A 20,691-nucleotide genomic window follows, 5' to 3' on the forward strand; every position below is an offset into this window, starting at 1 on the left:
GTTTACGATATAAAAGTGAGGCACTGGATTCTAAACTGTGACCAAAACACTTTTGCAACCCTTTAATCTGCCAGTGTGACACTTTGTGTGAGTCACAAGGGTGCCAGTGAAAAACAATTTAGCTGAAAAATCTATGTGTGAGACATTGGAATGGGTATCTGTCAGGTTGTTCAAATCTGTAAGTAACAACACATTACCATAACATCTGTGTTTGAACTAACCTCTTTAGAGACGCTGGTGGAGCTGAAATCAACTATAGTGCTTTCAATTGGGGGGAGCAGAAGCAGCTCAAACTCAGTGTCTCTTTTATTAACAGGGCCATTCAATGGTATCTCGATGGAGACGCTAGCTTGTACTGTCCCGGAGACATTAAATGTAATATTCCGGCCCAGTACCTGTAAAATCCATTCACTGTAATGGTTTAATTGAAGCATTGCACCAGCCCAGTCGAACGGCATGGGCCAGGAGATATATAGAGTTCAACCAGCCCACCGGAAATTCTGCCGGTGCTCCAAATGGCCAGTCCACTACTGCTTATTATAATAATACTGGAGCCTCAAAATCATGTGGTGAAGATGCTCTCCTTCATGTGGTCCTTCTTCTGTTTGCACAGTATACAAGCAGAGATGAGTTAAACTTTTCGAGTACGAGCACTTCACCAAACAATGATGACATGAACTCGGAACTCATGGGTGATGCTGATGACTTGCAGTGTTCAGCATCTACTCCTATTTTACAGGTCATTGTTTTTTTGTTTCAGCAATTTTGTCTCTTCTGTAAGAGTAGCACATATATCCAAATCATGAATGTGATCTCCTTGAATGACAGCCAATGATCGTTTCCACTTGTTGACCCTTCTTGTTCTTTTTAAACATTCTGGTCTGTGTCACGTAAATGTGTCATGTTTAAAAAACAAAATGTATATGTGTAGCTAATAAAAAAAAAATGGTTGTGCTATAAACAATTTAGAAGTGGGAGCTACTAAGCCACACATCCGAAAGTTCCAATTTATGTTTTTACAGATTTTATAGTTTTAAGTTAAACAAGGTGGGATGCATGAGGCATCGATGACTGACCAATAATTAACTGAAAATATTTTTTGAAACGCATGAGAGCAAGGGATAGCAGAAGCAAATTATGCTGAAATGCATTACATTTCCATATAAATGTTCAGATAAGGACAGAAAATAAATCAGAACAGCTGGCCTTTTTGCATTTGCTCAACTTTTGACAGATATGTAGGAAAAAATAAAAAAGGTTTCCTTATTTTAAAGCAGAACCTGATTAATTTGGGGCAAACAGAATGAAGAAACAAATATACTCAAACCACAACAATTATGTCAGTAATGGATTATGTAGTGACGCATCTCACAGTTAAATTGATTGGGCTTGAGACTTTATTACAAAGGTGTGGTTATTTTTTGCTGAGTTTGTGAGATTGTAACAATAAACATATGATAAACAATGAGAAAACATGCCATGTCTCCCCTATTGTTAATATGAAAATTGATGATAATTTTTTTTTAATTATTATTAGAGTAAGATGTTAAAGCTGTAGCTTCAATGAAAACATGCACAAGTTGCCCCCTAAGAAAAAACACATGCAATTACAGTGGAACACAGTTGAAGACAGTTAGAGACAGAGATTCTCAGACACTGATAGAGATATAAAGAAAGTTGGACAACTTAAGATATAGACAGAGACACAGCTGAAGACAGATACTTGGACACAGCTGGATGGTTTGGGAGAGAGACCCTAAAATACAGCTAGAGATGGAGAGAGAGAGACAGCAGGTAAGACTCACTGATGGTAGAGTCCTCTTGAGCGCACGATGAGTTTGAAGATGTACTCCAGGCTCTTGAAGGTGACCATCAGCCTCTCATTCAGCTCCTTCCCCTCCTGCATCTCCAGGTACCTAGTCAACACTCTCATCATTTTCCTGCAATGCAGGACCATCAACTCTGATCAATCTTCTATACACATTTTGACCAATCATAAACTCTCAACTGACTGTGGCCATTCATCAACTCTGCTTTAAATATTTACAAAGAAAATACCACAGAAGTACCTTCTTCAACTACGTCCCAATGTGTTCTTAAACCCCTACTCAGAGAGGAGTACGCACAGAGCTGCTCAACACTAACACTGACACTGGCACAGCCTCCTTGATCCCAGCAACAGTGAGACTAAAGACAGCTTCATAATCACTTTAAATAGCTCTCATAGGAACATAGATAACATTGTCTGGAAAAGTAAGTCATGCTACGGATTCATTTATTTCTTGGGGGATAGCAGTTTGTAAATGTTGTTGAGTTTGTCTGGGTTAACTGGTCATTAAACCTCTTCACACGACACTTTCTTTCTAAAAGCAGTTCTGATCAGGGAGACAGTTCTGATGAAGAGACTGAAGAGGTAGTGCACTCCAGCATGCTATAAACACAGCACAATACTCTTACACAGGTCTTTTACTGTATTTGTGCTAGTGAGCAGTGTGTTCCACAGCCCTGGACCATGGATGTTACTTAGGCAGAGTTAGGAACTGTCTGTGGCAGCAGCGGAGGAGTGGTCTGGTGCTCAGGGGCGTGTCTGGGGGGTGGCCACGGCCCCCCTGCAATGAGGCTGGCTCCCCCAGTGACCCCCCCTAGAAATTACAACCAAAGAACAAGGGTGCCACGGTCACCCACGGTTGAAACACCGCCTGCACTCCCACTAGCGTGAACGAACCACCGCCAGCACCCCCTCACCCCCTCTAGTGTGAAAGAAACATCGTCAGCACCCCCCCAACACCCACCCCCCTAAATTGATCCTGTGTACCCACTCGGCCATCCTGTTGAAAGTGTTCTGGAAATGCCACTGCATAATTGGAGCCCAGCAAGGCCAGGTGAAGAGGCTCTCAGGTAGAAAAGGATGATTAATAGCCAGTGTAGGAGAAAGTACCACAAATTAGTCTGGCTTCCTGAAGAAACACCACAATCTCTCCCAGATGCAAGACTGAACATTGGTGTTGTTGCAAGTGCTGTGCTATGTACTGGTATGCGTCTGTATCTGTGTGAGAGAATGCATGTTTGCTTGATTGCACTGTATTTGCATGCTTGGTTTTATGTTTATGTTTAAGCGCTGTCCATGTGTCAATAATGGAGCATTGGAACCCTCATCTCACCGGTATGCCAGTGTTGCGCTGAAGTGCAGGCTGATATAGGTCTCCAGAACAGCATTGAAGTGCTGGAACTTCTGATCCGCCACGAGATTAATGATGAACACCTGAGGACAGAGAGGACATTGACAGAGGCCTAAGATAGCAAGCCTTGGCTTGGGGGAAAGATAATGGAATAAAATTAAATGCTTTCAGGGGGGTGTAAATAACAAATTAACAGGTAAAAGCAATGCAATCAATATTGCCAAGTTCTTTTTAATAAGTATAATGTACACAACCATCACCCTATCACTGTATACAGTGCATCCAGAAAGTATTCACAGCGCTTCACTTTTTCCACATTTTGTTATGTTACAGCCTTATTCCAAAATGGATTAAATTCATTATTTTCCTCAAAATTCTACAAACAATACCCCATAATGACAATGGGAAAGAAGTTTGTTCATTAGAAATAAAAAAATAAAAAAAGCACATGTACATAAGCATTCACAGCCTTTGCTCAATACTCTGTTGAAGCACCTTTGGCACCAGTTACAGCCTCAAGTCTTTTTGAGTATGATGCTACAAGCTATTTTTGGGCAGTTTCTCACATTCTTCTTTGCAGGACCTCTCAAGCTCCATCAGGTTGGATGGGGAGTGTCGGTGCACAGCCATTTTCAGATCTCTCCAGAGATGTTCAATCGGGTTCAAGTCTGGGCTCTGGCTGGGCCACTCAAGGACATTCACAGAGTTGTCCTGTAGCTACTCCTTTGTTATCTTGGCTGTGTGCTTAGGGTCGTTGTCCTGATGGAAGATGAACCTTCGCCCCAGTCTGAGGTCCAGAGCACTCTGGAGCAGGTTTTCATCAAGGATGTCTCTGTACATTGCTGCATTCATCTTTCTCTCGATCCTGACTAGTCTCCCAGTTCCTGCCGCTGAAAAACATCCCCACAGTATGATGCTGCCACCACCATGCTTCACTGTAGGGATGGTATTGGCCAGGTGATGAGCGGTGACTGGTTTCCTCCAGACATGATGCTTGCCATTCAGGCCAAAGAGTTCAATCTTTGTTTCTCATGGTCTGAGAGTCCTTCAGGTGTCTTTTGGCAAACTCCAGGCGTGCCATGTGCCTTTTACTGAGGAGTGGCTTCCGTGGAGTGCTGCAGAGATGGTTGTTCTTCTGGATGGTTCTCCTCTATCCACAGAGACACGCTGGAGCTCTGTCAGAGTGACCATTGGGTTCTTGGTCACCTCCCTGACTAAGGCCCTTCTCCCCCGATCACTCAGTTTGGCCAGGCGGCCAGCTCTAGGAAGAGTCCTGGTGGTTCCAAACTTCTTCCATTTACAGATGATGGAGGCCACTGTGCTCATTGGGACCTTCAATGCTGCAAAAAATGTTCTGTACCCTTCCCCAGATCTGTGCCTCGATACAATCCTGTCTCAGAGGTCTACAGACAATTCCTTGGACTTCATGGCTTGGTTTGTGCTCTGACATGCACTGTTAACTGTGGGACCTTATATAGAAAGGTGTGTGCCTTTCCAAATCATGTCCAATAAACTGAATTTACCACAGGTGGACTCCAATCAAGTTGTAGAAACATCTCATGGATGATCAGTGGAAACAGGATGCACCTGAGCTCAATTTTGAGTGTCATGGCAAAGGCTGTGAATACTCATGTACATTGAGGGAAAAAAGTATTTGATCCCCTGCTGATTTTGTACGTTTGCCCACTGACAAAGAGATGATCAGTCTATAATTGTAATGGTAGGTGTATTTTAACAGTGAGAGACAGAATAACAACAAAAAAATCCAGAAAAACGCATTTCAAAAAAGTTATAAATTGATTTGCATGTTAATGAGGGAAATAAGTATTTGATCCCCTATCAATCAGCAAGATTTCTGGCTCCCAGGTGTCTTTTATACAGGTAACGAGCTGTGATTAGGAGCACTCTCTTAAAGGGAGTGCTCCTAATCTCAGCTCGTTACCTGTATAAAAGACACCGGTCCACAGAAGCAATCAATCAATCAGATTCCAAACTCTCCACCATGGCCAAGACCAAAGAGCTGTCCAAGGATATCAGGGACAAGATTGTAGACCTACACAAGGCTGGAATGGGCTACAAGACCATCGCCAAGCAGCTTGGTGAGAAGGTGACAACAGTTGGTGCGATTATTTGCAAATGGAAGAAACACAAAATAACTGTCAGTCTCCCTCGGTCTGGGGCTCCATGCAAGATCTCACCTCGTGGAGTTTCAATGTTCATGAGAACAGTGAGGAATCAGCCCAGAACTACACGGGAGGATCTTGTTAATGATCTGAAGTCAGCTGGGACCATAGTCATGGATGGGTATTCCAGCATGACAATGACCCAAAACACACAGCCAAGGCAACAAAGGAGTGGCTCAAGAAGAAGCACATTAAGGTCCTGGAGTGGCCTCCAGACCTTAATCCCATAGAAAATCTGTGGAGGGAGCTGAAGGTTCGAGTTGCCAAACGTCAGCCTCGAAACCTTAATGACTTGGAGAGGATCTGCAAAGAGGAGTGGGACAAAATCCCTACTGAGATGTATGTATACCTGGTGGCCAACTACAAGAAACGTCTGACCTCTGTGATTGCCAACAAGGGTTTTGCCACCAAGTACTAAGTCGAAGGGGTCAAATACTTATTTCCCTCATTAACATGCAAATCAATTTATAACTTTTTTGAAATGCGTTTTTCTGGATTTTGTTGTTGTTATTCTGTCCCTCACTGTTAAAATACACCTACCATTAAAATTATAGACTGATCATCTCTTTGTCAGTGGGCAAACATACAAAATCAGCAGGGGATCAAATACTTTTTTCCCCCACTGTACATGTGCTTTTTTTTTTTTTTTTTTTTTTTTAATAAATTTTGCAAAGATTTCAAACAAACTTCTTTCACATTGTCATTATGGGGTATTGTTTGTAGAAATTTGAGGAAAATAATTAATTTAATCCATTTTGGAATAAGGCTGTGGAAAAAGTGAAGCACTGTGAATACTTTCCGGATGCACTGTATAAAAGGTTTTGGCAGTACTGACTGATGGATGGAGCACACAGATCAGCAGGAACATGTTCTGTACAGGGGCACCACACTGTACTGTACTTTGTTTAGTATTTTTTTTCAGCTTTGATCTACAGCTCTGACTTATGACCTCTGTGATTGCCAACAAGGGTTTTGCCACCAAGTACTAAGTCAAAGGGGTCAAATACTTATTTCACTCATTAACATGCAAATCAATTTATAACTTTTTTGAAATGTGTTTTTCTGGATTTTGTTGTTGTTATTCTGTCTCTCACTGTTAAAATACACCTACCATTAAAATTATAGACTGATCATTTCTTTGTCAGTGGGCAAACGTACAAAATCAGCTGGGGATCAAATATTTTTCCCTCACTGTCTAATAAATTAAATAATGACTTCAATGAAGGAGCTAAGTTACCTCAGATTGAACATATATCAGAAGAGAAAAGACAATTACAGATATATTGCATGCATTATGACTGTCCTTCACATAATTCATTAGCAAATGTGCAATAAGAGGAATTCTTCACAGCATTAGTGCAAGTGTACCAAAGGCCTTCAATGGCTGTTGACTCCCAGTTACCATGGCCAACACTGTACCATTTAATGGTTGTAAGCCATTCAACCATTCTCACAGTTGATAGCTTCCCAAGGTGACTACACATAGAGGGCTCAGTCACACAGGGAACTAGCACAGCTCTAGAACATTTTGCACTGAGAGACTACACACTACCCCTTTTACAAACAATCATGGTTGGCAACTGGATAAGCATCAAAAAGTAGACTATGGTATAATCCAGGAACTCTCACTTGACTTTTTAAACCTTCTAAACAAATCCTGAACATAATACATGAAACAAATCACAAAAATTGAAAACTCTGGTCCATTTGGAAAAATAAAGGACAAAGATAGGAGACCAGTGCTTATTAACACAGGGCTGCAGGTCCCCAGACAAACTGTAGGGGATCAGTCCCTAACCAGAACTACAGGTGCTAATAGAAGCACTGGAAACACAATAACTCTTTGCTGATCCCATTGACTGGGAGAGAGTTTGCTGACACATTGCTGCACAGCCATCTAAAAGCTTTCATTAACAGGATAGCTCTCCTTTAATATTATAATGGATCCATTTAGATGCAGGTGACATTTTAAATAGATTGCACTGATGAAAGGCTTAAATAACTCCCAGGCAGAGATTGGCAACATAAAACACCACATGGCTCTGGGACTCACTGGGCATTTCATATTACAGCAGAATCCCATATCTAACCTGGAGTATGTGCATTGAACAATTTATTCAAGAAAACATATTTTAAACCATAAATGACAAGTTATTCATGACCGATTCATTCAGGGAAAAAATTGGAAATGTAATCATTTTCAAAAGGTTTCTAATTTAATTCTATGCAAAGGGAAGATAGAAGAAGAGAGAGAATGATAAAGAGAGAGAGAGGAGTGATAGAGCTTGGAGGTGGTGAGTATAGGAAGGAGGGGGAGTAAATCATTTTTGGGATAGAAGGATATATCTGAGGAATAGAAGGGGAGGTGCAGGGGAATAGCAAGTAATAATGACTGTTATTATTGAATTTGAGTTTGAATTTAAGAGAGAGAGATTGAGAAACAAAAGAAACATCAGACAAAAACACCTTATTCTAAATGTGTTTGGATTGTCGCAAAGTGAGACTGAAATATATTCGCAGTGTGAAAAAAAAGGTTTATGTGAACAGCACTACATTTGTAAGGCTTACAGAAAGGTAAGTGCTGCTGATAAAATATATTTGGAATTTGTAACCTTGCCTTCGGCATAATCAGGCTGTCAGAAGAAATGAGAATTAATTTTGGTAAGCTGCAAGTTAAAGCTGGTTGATCTTCACTGGATAAATACATTGGACACGCTGGGGGGGGGGGGTGGGGGTTGGGTTGAGTGTGGGCAGGGGAGCTGAGGCTCTCTGCTGCTATAAACTCTCAGTAAGATTACAATGTCACCCCCAGCATATCTGCAGTCCAAGCAGTAAAACCACTCTGGAAAGAGGGAGTTTGAAGAGATTTCCAAGCTCATTTAAAGGATGGGAACTTTTTGCTCTAATGATCATGTTTTTGTCTGTAAGCTTCAGTCAAAGTGAAGAAGGTGCTGATGAGAAGGGATAGTCTGAGGTCACAGTATTACAGTCAGGATTGCTTTAGAATTTAGTGATGATAATGAATCTGAGAGAGAGCTATGGTAATAGTAACACTTAGACCAGGGGTTTGCACAACAACAGTACAGGGCTTTCAGATTTTCTTGACAGCTGAATTCTGAAGAACACAGCTGGATCAATTATGTGCTTAATAAGAACAGCATAATGTGTTCTTCAGCTTCCTACTTGTTGACCTTTTTAGGTTTGTTCTTTAGCTAATTAATGTTGCTTCAGTGTTATGTTCCACAGTTCCACCCCTCTCTGCAGAAGGAATGCTTGAAACATAATGCCAATTAATATAAGAAAGCATGACATCCTTTGTGTCTAACAAAATGCCTTTTATAGCATTTTGATGTATTCTGGTGGTTTTGTTTGCCATTTCCCCACATTCTCTAAGACAGGACACCAAGTCAGCATAAACACAACATAATCATAAACAAGTCCGTTTTGTTGTCTGATTGTTGTTGCGCCAAAGTCTATTGTCAGTCAAAACCTGAGCTGAAGCCCTCCCTCTCCAGTATGACGTTTCTTTATCTGCTAAGGTCCATGGAGTGACTTGTCTCCTGACTCAGCTGTTTTCTTGTACCTAGAATGTTACTTTCTAGTAAAAAAAACCTTCTAATAAATTATTTACCATGAACCTGACTTGTATTGTACTGTAAACCTTTGCAACTCTTCTGTTGGGCTTTCACAATAACCTTCACTGTGTCAGTATGAGGTTATTTTAGTGTTTGAATTTCAGATGTAACTGGCTTATTATAGTTTTTTTATTATTATTATAGTATTTTTCTTAATAGTGGAATCAATGTCTGATCACACCTGGGCCCTTGGAAGTTGTGACTCACCAGGGCATCAAAGACCAACGTGTCATACGTCTCCGTCTCTGCATTCTCCATCATGATTGTGAAAAGGGCATCCAGTGTATCCTGCAGGAACTGCACACATCACACAAATAGACAAAGAGAAACAGGCACACATAAAGAGAAATACTAGTTAAAAGACAGCTATCACAGTTTCTAAAATGACTGGTACAATGGTGAGAGAAAGTTTGTGAACCCTTTAGAATTATATGTATTCCTGCATTATTTTGATCTAAAATGTGATCTGATTTTCATCTAAGTTCTAATAATAAAGAGAATCTGTTTAAACAAATAACACACAAAAAACAGTCCTCCTAATTACCCCAAAGTACCGCAAATGTCCGAAAAATTTCTGCAAATTACTATAAAGTAACCAAAACAGTTACCCCAAAGTACTGCAAAGTAACCAAAACAAATGCCACAAAGTACCACAAATTACTATGAATTACCCATCGCCACTAGATGTCACCCTTGCTCTTTTCCCCAGTATTGCTTGTCTCTTATTGAATCATTACTTCTCCCCACCTGCACTAATCACATCACCTGGCCATTGTTTCCCTGTCCTACATCCACTCTATATAATCCCTTCACTTCCTCCCTTTCTTGCGAAGTATTGTTTATGCTCCAATATCAATTCCAAGCCTGTTGTCTCCTTGTTGCTTTTATATTACTGACCTTTGCTACTCCTTCATGACCAATTTCTGGATTACCTTCTCTGCACTGTTTGCGTGATCCCAAACCTCTCGCCTACCTCTTTGACCAAGCCTCTCGGATTCCCTTTCACATTGTTGTTTACCGGCCACTGAACTCTGATCTGTCCTCGGATTCCCTTCGCTCTGCATCTGGGTCCCCTACCTACGGTAGCCTCCCTGTTACATTACCCCAAAGTACCACAAAGTACCACTTTTTTCTTTTTTTTTTTTTTTTACTTACCATCAGTGTGTTTAAGTTCAGGAAATGGTTTCCCAGGAATTCTGTTCTTACGGTAAAACAAATATTTATATAATTAATAAATATACACCGATCAGCCATAACATTATGACCACCTGCCTAATATTGTCTAGGTCCCCTTTTGCCGCCAAAACAGCCCTGACCAGTTGAGGCATGGACTCCACTAGACCTCTGAAGGTGTGCTGTGGTATCTGGCACCAAGACGTTAGCAGATCCTTTAAGTCCTGTAATTTGCGAGGTGGGGCCTCCATGGATCGGACTATCAGATCGATCTATCAGAACCAGCATTAACTTTTTCAGCAATTTGAGCTACAGTAGCTCGTCTGTTGGATTGGACCACACAGGCCAGCCTTCGCTCCCCACGTACATCAATGAGCCTTGGCCGCCCATGAATCTGTAACCAGTTCACCGCTTTTCCTTCCTTGGACCACTTTTGATAGGTACTGACCACTGCAGACCAGGAACACCCCACAAGAGTTGCAGTTTTGGAGATGCTCTGACCCAGTCGTCTAGCCATCACAATTTGGCCCTTGTCAAAGTCGCTCAGATCCTTATGCTTGCCCATTTTTCCTGCTTCTAACACAACAAATTTGAGGACAAAATGTTCACTTGCTGCCTAATATATCCCACCCACTGACAGGTGCCATGATAACAAGATTATCAGTGTTATTCACTTCACCTGTCAGTGGTAATAATGTTATGGCTGATCGGTGTATATAATTGTTATTACTACTATGGACATTTCAATTTTTTGATTGGTACTTTGGGGAAATTAGTAGGACCCCCCCCAAAAAATGTACTTTTCCATGTCTTTATTGAATAGTTTATTGAACCCGGTTTTAGAGACTAAGGGTTGGGGAGAAAAGGATGATGTTGTTATAATGGGGGATTTTGATTTCCCAAACATAGACTGGGAAAGCTCAGTTGGCACTACAGAAGCAGAAATAGAAATGGTTGCAATGGTAAATAACTGCTTTCTAAATCAATTTGTCAGGGAATCAACCAGAGAAAGTGTATACATTGATTTGATATTTTCAAATGACCAAGATAGAGTCAGAAGGACACTAGTTAGAGAACCAATGGCAAACTGCGATCACAATATGGTCATCTTTGAGGCATACTTAAAAAAAAAAAAGAACCAAGTCTTAAACAATGGTCTACAATTCAGAAAAGCAAACCTTGAAGGTATGAGGCACCACACCACACAGTTAGACTGGGGCACACTGGATACAGTCGAAAATTGATAGTTATATTTCAAGAATAAACTACTAGAGGCCCAGGAGAAATGTGTACCAAAATTTAGCAAATTGAGGACCAAAACACATTGGGATCAGGACAAATGAGGAAGAGGTACTAAAGGGACTAGTAGAATTAAAAACAAACAAATCACCTGGGCCAGAACGTATATTTCCAACAGTACTTAAAGAAATTAGGGAAATAATTTATAGGTCTCTAACTAAAATATTCCAAATGACACTTAGAACAGGGGATGTGCCAACTGATTGAAAAACTGTTAATGTCATACCAATCCACCAGAAAGGGGACAAAATTGAGCCAGGAAATTACAGACCAATCAGTCTCATTACTATTAAAATTTTGGAAAAATTCATTAAACAGAAAATAGAGGAGCATCTTAATGAAAACCATATTCTTGGAGATAGTCAACATGGGTTTAGACGAGGCAGATCAAGTCTTACTAATTTATTAGAGTTTTTGAACATGCAACTGCCGTTCAAATGAGAGCTTATTATTAATACTTGATTTCTTAGCAGACAATCTTATCCAGGGTGACTTACAATTGTTACAGTATACATTATTTTTACATTTTACCCATTTATACAGCTGGGCATTTGCTGGAGAAATCTAGGTAAAGTACCTTGCTCAAGGGTACACCAGCAATGTCCCCAACCTGGGACTGAACTCAGTTTTTTGAACATGCAACTGCAGCTGTAGATCACATGAAGGCATATGATATGATATACTTCAATTTTCGAAAAATCAGGGTAATGTAAGTAGATGGATTATGAACTGGTTGATGTATAGGAAACAGGGTGTCGATTAGAGGAGTTACTTCTAACTGGAGTGAGGTTGTTAGTGGACTTCCACATGTATCAGTATTAGGGTCTGTGCTTTTTCTAATCTATATTAATGATCTGGACTCTGGGATAGCTAACAAACTTGTGCAAGGTATTACATGCAGGTAACAAAAATGTCCACTATAATTACACTATGGAAGGAATCGAACTAGATGAAGTAACGCATGAGAAAGACCTAGGAGTCTATGTGGACTCATCACTTTCCCCATCCAAACAATGTAGGGAAGCAATAAAAAAGGAAAACAAAATGCTAGGGTATAGTGCAGAATGTAAAACAATGGAAGTAATGTTAAGACTGTACAATGCACTAGTTAGACCTCATCTGGAATACTGTGTACAGTTCTGAGCACCACACTTCAAGAAAGATATCGCTGCTCTAGAGGCAGTTCAGAGAAGAGCAACCAGACTTATTCCAGGTCTGAAGGGAATGTCCTACTAAGAGACTGAGGGAACACAAATGGAAATTGGGCTTCAAGGCACTCAAGACGGAAAACAGGAGACACTTCTTCACACAAAGGGTTGTTACAATCTTGAACAAACTCCCCAGCAATGTGGTTGAAGCTGAAAATGTGGGAACTTTCAAAAATATAGGATCCTTGAATCACTAATGGACACCAAACAATCACAATGGGTCGAATGGCCTTCTCTCGTTTGTAAACTGTCTTATGTTCTTATGTTGCTACCCATCAAGTGACCTTGGCTGCCCCTGAAAAATAGCCCCATTGGTTTGAGTGATTGGAAAGCAGGACTTCAGGCTGAACTGCAGCAAGGACCAGGTCAGAGAGAGCTGGGGAAGATTCTTCTGGAGGAATTAAAGAAGGAAAATGACTCTCCCCAGGTGGCCCAGTGACGGACGTCAAGTACCTCAAGAGGATGGGTGGAGCAATGCCACACTGTTTGGGGAACATATAGAGGTGGATTTGATTGTGGAAGGGATGAGTCTGCCTTGCTTACTAGACACGGGGTCCCAAGTGACATTTTCAGAGTAATTTTTCCAGAAGCACCTTGGGACTATTGCTCTCAGAAATCGAGAAGACAACCCATGGCTCATTCTTAAGGTCGCCAAAGGGCTACACATTCCATGGTGGTGCTGGACTTTTTGGTTGGGTGTGTGAATCATTCAAGAGTTAGTGGCCCCAGTCAGCTTGGTGCCAGCCTGACACTTTATCACATAGATTTAGCCAAGTACTCAGCTCCCATCCCATCCCCTCATGCTGCTTGAATCTTGGAACGGACTCTAATCACAGCTAGCAGCCCAGCCTCAGTAGCGGAGACCATACATGTAATTCTTTACAAAGTAATCAAACTTTGTGTGTAATGCATTGTTCAAGCTAGTATCCTCACAGAACACCACAATAGTGCCCAGTTTGAACATTTTCAACAATCAAACTGAATTGAAATAATTCAGTCTAGTAGTTGCTAATCACTCTACTTTAAATAGTGTTGTCCTCGCTTCCACAGCAGAACAATCATCTTGCCCAAAGAAGTGTCTTAGGATTTCTCCCAGTGGAAGATTAGTCACTTCGGTGGAATGACCGTACTTCTCTACGGAAGTGATTAAATCTTATTTGCAAAATCATTCTTGAATTGGAAAGCTGCATAAGAAACACAAAAATGTCAGAATTATTATTTTGCAATGCAGACTTTTGACAGACATTTAGAAAGGCATTTAGAATGGGACATGGCGATGAAGAATGCAATTCATATGATTATTTTGACAGTGTCCCCCCCAGTTCTGAAACTACACCTACACCCATGCCGGCATGGCCAACTTTTTATATATTAAGTACATGTTAACAAATTCATAATTACACTGTTCTTATGAATAACTAAGATGTAGTTACTGAGTACCTACTATGTAATTTGGGAGACTTATTGTAAAATGTTACCAGTTAAACAATGCAAAAATACGTTATTCCTCCCATATTGTTATTTTTATTATAGTGTGAGATTATAACAATAAAGCACCACTGAACATATTTTTTACTTGAGTAACCCAGGGGATAAACAATGATGTTCTATGTTCTGTTCTGTAAAATAGTTAAATGTCACTCCCCAAAAGACATTCAGCTGGATTTTAAAAAGGACGCAATCTTGCATACTTGCGTTCAAATGCTAAACTCGCCTTGCGCTCCACTTTTAGTCTGCAATTGTAAGAGATCACAGACCTCTGCCTGTTAATGCAGCAGAGCACTGCTGTAACTTGTGCCAGGTGGAACGAAATGTACGCCTCATTAATTCGATTAATTTGCAATGAACCACCCTATTTAAATTAAGTGTGCACTCAGGTTTGCAGTGGATGGAAGTGAAGACCGGAACACAACCCAACAAATTATTATGTGTATGTTTTGTTGTATTGGAGATACTGGGTAATAACTGTAATCACTGTCTCCAGGTGAGGGTAATGTGTAAATAGGGTTTTCTATTTATTTTCAAGACCTATGCAACTAACATACAGATTAACTGCTTTCAGCAATAAATGCATACATTAAATGTAGTTCATGTATATTAAAGTACACTCTCAAGGGTTAACACTTTATTTATTAATCAACTGGATATGAGAATGTTTTTGAGTTAAGAAAGTGATTTTAAAACTTATGTTGGGTCTTGATCTCTTTCTGAAATTGCAAAGAGAACGTATTATGTCATGTTGAAGCGAATGACAATACATTCGCTTTCCAATTTCAGAATCTGTTCATCAAAGCGTCCGTGACTTCCGCGATACATTTTGATATTGAGAACTGTGAAATACCTTGTCAGTCACCATTAGATTTAGAGGTCTGTGGCAACCTGTAGGCATAAAAATGTAGTGCTGTGTTCATAATCAATACAGGAATTGCATGATTCCTTCTGGTGGGTGATTCTAGATCATTGTGCACAATGTCACATATATCTAAAATTATCTGTTTATTGAATCTGTATTTTCATAATATTTGCTGCTCAGTAGCATCCAAAATGTTTTGATGTAATCTGTAAATTCTGTTTTCAGGATATAGTCTATGTCGCCTTTGCCGCAAAAGCACCTGGAAAGCCATTTTGCAGGATCAATGTAGCAATCAAGAATCACAGCTTGGACTTGTGCCACCTATTACCTTAATTGCAAGATCGGTTGAAACAACAACCAGCAGGGTAGGTGCTACTCCAGGACAGGTTTGAGAACCACTGTTTTATACTAACAAAACAACGAAACAATATTAAAAGTCGAGTCAGATAAAAGCCTGCATACCATTACAACCTTCGTACTGATAAAACGCACACCCTGGTCTGATTTTGTAAATTTATTATTTTGATCGTATCATTATATATTGTAGGTGCATATATGGTTTACCAATTCTTATTGCATTTGTTCCTAGGTGTTGCCCCCTACTGTGGTTATAAGAAAACTGTTGCTGTACTGCAAAGGTAGGAAAGTGTCAAAAGATTAACAAATTTGCTCCATGGCACAAGTTCTATTCAAGTGTAATCTGAATACATACTAATTGGTATGCTTTAATTTCATTCAAGATAAACCTTTAAGGTTACCATTAGCAACTTTAAAAAGTGTTGACTCATTGAACATGCCTGATTTTCAACGTCATATAAAATGTGATGTCAATGTGATGGATCTAATACAAGTGCTATTGAAATATGGAAATATATATACATTTGAGACAAAAGGCACCTCCGTGAGGAGCAGACCATTTTTATTCAAATACAGGATGTCCTAGATAAAGGATATTTAGGCTACTCTGCTCCCAGCCAATCTGTCCTGTTGTGGAACATTTCTAATCCAAGAGCATCTCTTTTCTGCTCTTATCTGAACCCAGAAAATTAAACCATAGAAAAAAACTAAATAAACAGTGGCTGCCTCTTTTGCTCTAATCTCCATAGTGAGTAGTCTGTGGCAGCTCAGTCAGCAGATATGAAGATAGTGGGCTAAACAAATGTTTCATAAGCTGCTGTGATTATCTGGAGTTAATAACTCCTCTATTGTTCCAGCTCCCTGTCTCTGCCGTTAAATGTGTTAGACCCCACCTCCGTCCCCTGAACCATCTCAGTTACTTCACTATACACTCCTTCCAGTGCCTGCACACACAGTGGCCATCCATCACCTCTGTAAAAAACTGTGAGATATTAATCCCAATAAAATGCTTGAGGCTTCGGCTGTGCTTCTCCCAGCCAAGAAAGAAAGAGAAAGAGTAAGGGGAGAAGGAGATGGAGAAGGTGAAGGAGGAGACCACCAAGTGGTCCAGCCCTTTAGGCCAGTCAGTAGTGTCCTGGCTGTATGGTGGGAGAAGTGTGTTTGATTCAACTGGCTGCCCCTTATTGTAAGAAATGCTGTGAATGTGAGTGTGCGCAGCTCTCACCTTCATAACCTCTCCTCCCTCCACTTTCCTCAGCCTGCGCAGGTTCTGTTCCAGAAGACTGGGATTCGAGCGCCACTTTAGCAGCCCCAGCAGGTCCACTGTGTCAGAGAAGGGCAGTGAGGGGTTAACAGAACCATAGAGCACAGCTCTCTCCCACTCACCCACACTGCTTCCTCCCCTCCCTCTCTTCCTGATGCTCAGCTTTAACCAATAGTTCACATTGCTTCCCTTTTACCTTTATTCTTATTCCTCCTTTATGACAATTAACCAGCACTCCCTCCTTAATTTATTCTCACTTTCTTCTCATTAGTTCCCACTGCAGCTCTAATCACTATCCCACAATATCTATCCTCCCTCCCAATCTTCCAAGTGTAAAACCTAGCTCCCACTGCTCTTTGCCTCCCTTCTTCAATCTAATCCCTCTGCACAATCCACACAAACCTCATCAATCTAGCTGCTAGTATATTTCATATTAACAGACATGACATCTAATCTGAATGACAAATGCTTTCCTTTCAGAGAGACAAGCTCCTTAAACTATGTGTACTCCAGCCCATACACAGGGGCAGTCGTATCATTCAGGATGATGGACGAATAGGAAGACAAGCATGCACTCTTATCTCAGTTGGGGAGCACGTGTCTATGTATGAGTACTGAGGATAGACCATAAGGGACTGTAAGCAACTGTGTGGCTATTTTATTAGGACCTCCCTGCCCTGTTGGGTTTATACTCTGCATAGGGACTTTATTTGAAGTTACTCTCTCTATCTCTCTCTCTCTCTCTCTCTCTCTCTCTCTCTCTTCAGCTTGGCACTATCTTATACAACACACAGATAATGGGCAAAAAGACAAATACAGGCAGGCAGTGAGACAACAGACAGACAAACACCAACCGTTCTGTGTGAGCTTGGTGGAGCAGGTGAGGGTGCTGATCTGAAAGCTGTCCCTGGTGCTCAAAACCAGATTGCCACTGCCCTTCAGCGTGGGCACAGATGATGTCCGCTGCTGCCCACCACCCCCCAAAGAGCAGAGCAAGGATCCGTACTGACTCACATCTTCAAGCTTCCGGCTGTCCCCCTAAAATGGAGAAGAATAAGAGGAGATCAGAAGGGAGAGAGGAAGGGAGAAAGATATGAGCAAGGGAGAGGGAGATGGGGAAGAAGGGGTACAGGGAAAGAGACATGCAGCAAAACAGAGGGAGAGGGGAGACAGAGAAATAGATGTAGAGAGAAAGAGACAGTGTCAGTGTGAGGGAGAAAGAGGGGAAGTCCTCTGAGTCATCTGCGATACACATTAGGAGGAGCAATACAGAGAGGAGTCCTGAGTAGAGGTCTTCACGGATCCAAAAATGTGTGCCCGAGCCCGAAGAGACTCGGAAATGTGCTACCCGGACCGGTCTATTATTTGAAAGTTTGGACCCGGACCCGTGCAGAACCGAGAAATGCCAAAAATGTGCAACCCGGACCCAACTCGGACCCATCTATTAATTGAAATCTGGACCCGGACCCGGCCAGGACACACAGACCCGATTGAACCCAATCGGCATAGATCCCACAGCTAATCACTATTAACAAGTTAATTTACAAGTTGTGAAAATAAAACTTTGTGTCTTACCTAATGTAACGTTAGTAGATTCTCTCCTGTACCTGACCGTGACGCACAGTCCATCCTCCTTGCCAGGAAAGTTGGTAAAATAACATCCATGTTGTTTCTCTCTTGCCGATTGAAAGAGGATGTATAATCCACTCATTATTTCAGTTCAAAAGCCCACTTGCTGTCACGGTGGTGGAGGACAAACGTGACTTTGCAGATATGCAGTTCTTTTTGTATCTCGCATAATACGATAACTTCCACTGTTTGCGCATTTGAACTATAATAACAATGCTCGTTCAGTGCCACGGCCGCTGTCGTTAGCATTTCTAATGTGTTGTCATCTGTGCTCTGAGACGTGTCTGCCATAGATTTAGATTTATAAAGCGAACAAACTCCAACCACGATATCTCAAAAATCGTGCCGACACCAATAATTCACTTTGGTTTATGTCATCTGTCAAACACCGATATGGCGGAATAAGTCGCGCCTTCTAAATAAAAGAGCCAATTGTCAATTGGTAAAGTCCTCGCGTCACTCGGGTATTAGACACAATGTTCAACAGACCCGAGACCCAAAGTACAAGAATGGGACCCGACCCGGACACGGCTGACCGTTTAAAATATGGACCCGAACCTGTACGGGTCCCAGGTCCTCGGGTTCAGGTGGACCCATTAAGACCTCTAGTCCTGAGTGAGACACAGATCATGTGACCTCACTCATATGCACCCCTACTACTACCTGCAGTGCCACATAGACGCCACTCTTCCTATACTGCTAATTACCCAACTCCAACTATTCCATTCAGAGGTTGTCTGCTCTGCTCTCTTTGTTAATTATATAATGAATTCCACGCAATGTACAGTTACCTATGTGACGCTGTGCGGGGCATGGTGCAGAACAGGAGATATGTAAGGACCCGATGGATACCACTTTTTCAGCAGCCGCATGGAAGTGTGCACACTGACATTCTGTGGGGCACCCAGCCAGACACTGAACACAGCGGCTGCGCAACCATGACCAAAATAGGTGGCTCAGCAGATACAATCTTGGCAGCTCAGGTTATTCAAAGGGACTTAGATAATATTCAGGTGTGGGCTGACACCTGGCAGATGAAATACAGTGTGGACAAGTGCAAGGTATTACAGTTAGGTCAATAAATATTTAGACAGTGACACAATTGTCATCATTTTGGCTCTGTACGCCACAGCAATGGATTTGAAAGGAAACAATCAAGATGTGCTTTAAGTGCAGACTTTCATCTTTACATCCAAATTGGGTGAACGGTGTAGGAATTACACCCATTTTTATATGTGGTCCCCAAATTTTAGGGCTCAAAAGTAATTGGACAAACTAACATAATCATGAATTAAATTGTGAGTTTCAATACTTGGTTGCAAATCCTTTGCAGTCAATGACCGACTTAAGTGTGGAACCCATAGACATCACCAGATGCTGTGTTTCTTCCCTGGTGATGCTTTGCCAGGCCTGTACTGTAGCTGTCTTTAGTTCCTGCTTGTTCTTGGGGCATTTTGCCTTCAGTTTTGCCTTCAGCAAGTGAAATGCATACTCAATTGGATTCAGGTCAGGTGATTGACTTGGCCATTGCAGAACATTCCACTTCTTCACCTTAAAAAGTCTTGGGATGCTTTCGCAGTATGCTTCAGGTCATTGTGCATCTGCACTGTGAAGTGCCATCCAATGAGTTTTGAAAAATTTGGCTGAATCTGAACAGATAATATAGCTATAAACACTTCAGAATTCATCCTGCTGCTTTTGTCAGCAGTCACATCATCAATAAATACAAGGGAATCAGTTCCCTTGGCAGCCATACATGCCCATGCCATAACATGCTTCACAGATGAGGTGGTATGCTTTGGATCATGAGCAGTTCCTTCCCTTCTCCATACTTCTTCCCTTCCCATCATTCTGGTACAAGTTGATCTCGTCTGTCCATAGGATGTTGTTCCAGAACTGTACAGTTCATCCACCACAGTTGTTTTCCATGGTCTTCCGGGCCTTTAGGTGTTCCTGAGCTCACCAGTGGATTCTTTCTTTTTAAGAATGTACCAAATAGTTGATTTGGCCACACCTAATGTTTTTGCTATCTTTCAGATTGGTTTGTTTTGATTTCTAAGGCAAACCTGAAGGCAAAACACCCCAAGAACAAGCAGGAACTAAAGACAGCTGCAGTACAGGCCTGGCAGAGCATCAACAGGGAAGAAACACAAATTTTGTATGGGTTCCAGACTTCAGGCAGTCATTGACTGCAAAGCATTTGCAACCAAGTAATGAAACTCACAATTTAATTCATTATTATGTTAGTTTGTCCAAATACTTTTGAGCCCCTACAAACTGAGGGGACCACATATAAAAATGGGTATAATTCCTACACTGTTCACCTTGTTTAAAACAAGGGAAGTAACATTAAGCCTGTATAGTTAGGGTATATTGTCAAAAGTGTAGAATTTGCACTAGTCTAGCTCATC

General features: G+C 41.2%; 1 protein-coding gene across 2 annotated transcripts in view; it reads right to left on the reverse strand.

The window, feature by feature from the left end:
- LOC136755306 (dedicator of cytokinesis protein 2) overlaps nucleotides 1-20,691 on the reverse strand; it is a 435,882-nt gene that overhangs the window by 289,005 nt on the left and 126,186 nt on the right. For both annotated transcript variants that reach the window (XM_066711776.1, XM_066711775.1), the window contains exons 18-22: nucleotides 17,506-17,689; nucleotides 16,613-16,710; nucleotides 9,205-9,294; nucleotides 3,162-3,262; nucleotides 1,806-1,940 (exon numbers count right to left, since the gene is read on the reverse strand). In XM_066711776.1, coding sequence (XP_066567873.1) covers nucleotides 1,806-1,940; nucleotides 3,162-3,262; nucleotides 9,205-9,294; nucleotides 16,613-16,710; nucleotides 17,506-17,689 — 608 coding nt within the window. The remainder of the gene's footprint in view (nucleotides 1-1,805; nucleotides 1,941-3,161; nucleotides 3,263-9,204; nucleotides 9,295-16,612; nucleotides 16,711-17,505; nucleotides 17,690-20,691) is intronic.

Source organism: Amia ocellicauda, chromosome 8 (assembly GCF_036373705.1).
Source record: "Amia ocellicauda isolate fAmiCal2 chromosome 8, fAmiCal2.hap1, whole genome shotgun sequence".
NCBI classification, from domain to species: Eukaryota; Metazoa; Chordata; class Actinopteri; order Amiiformes; family Amiidae; genus Amia; species Amia ocellicauda.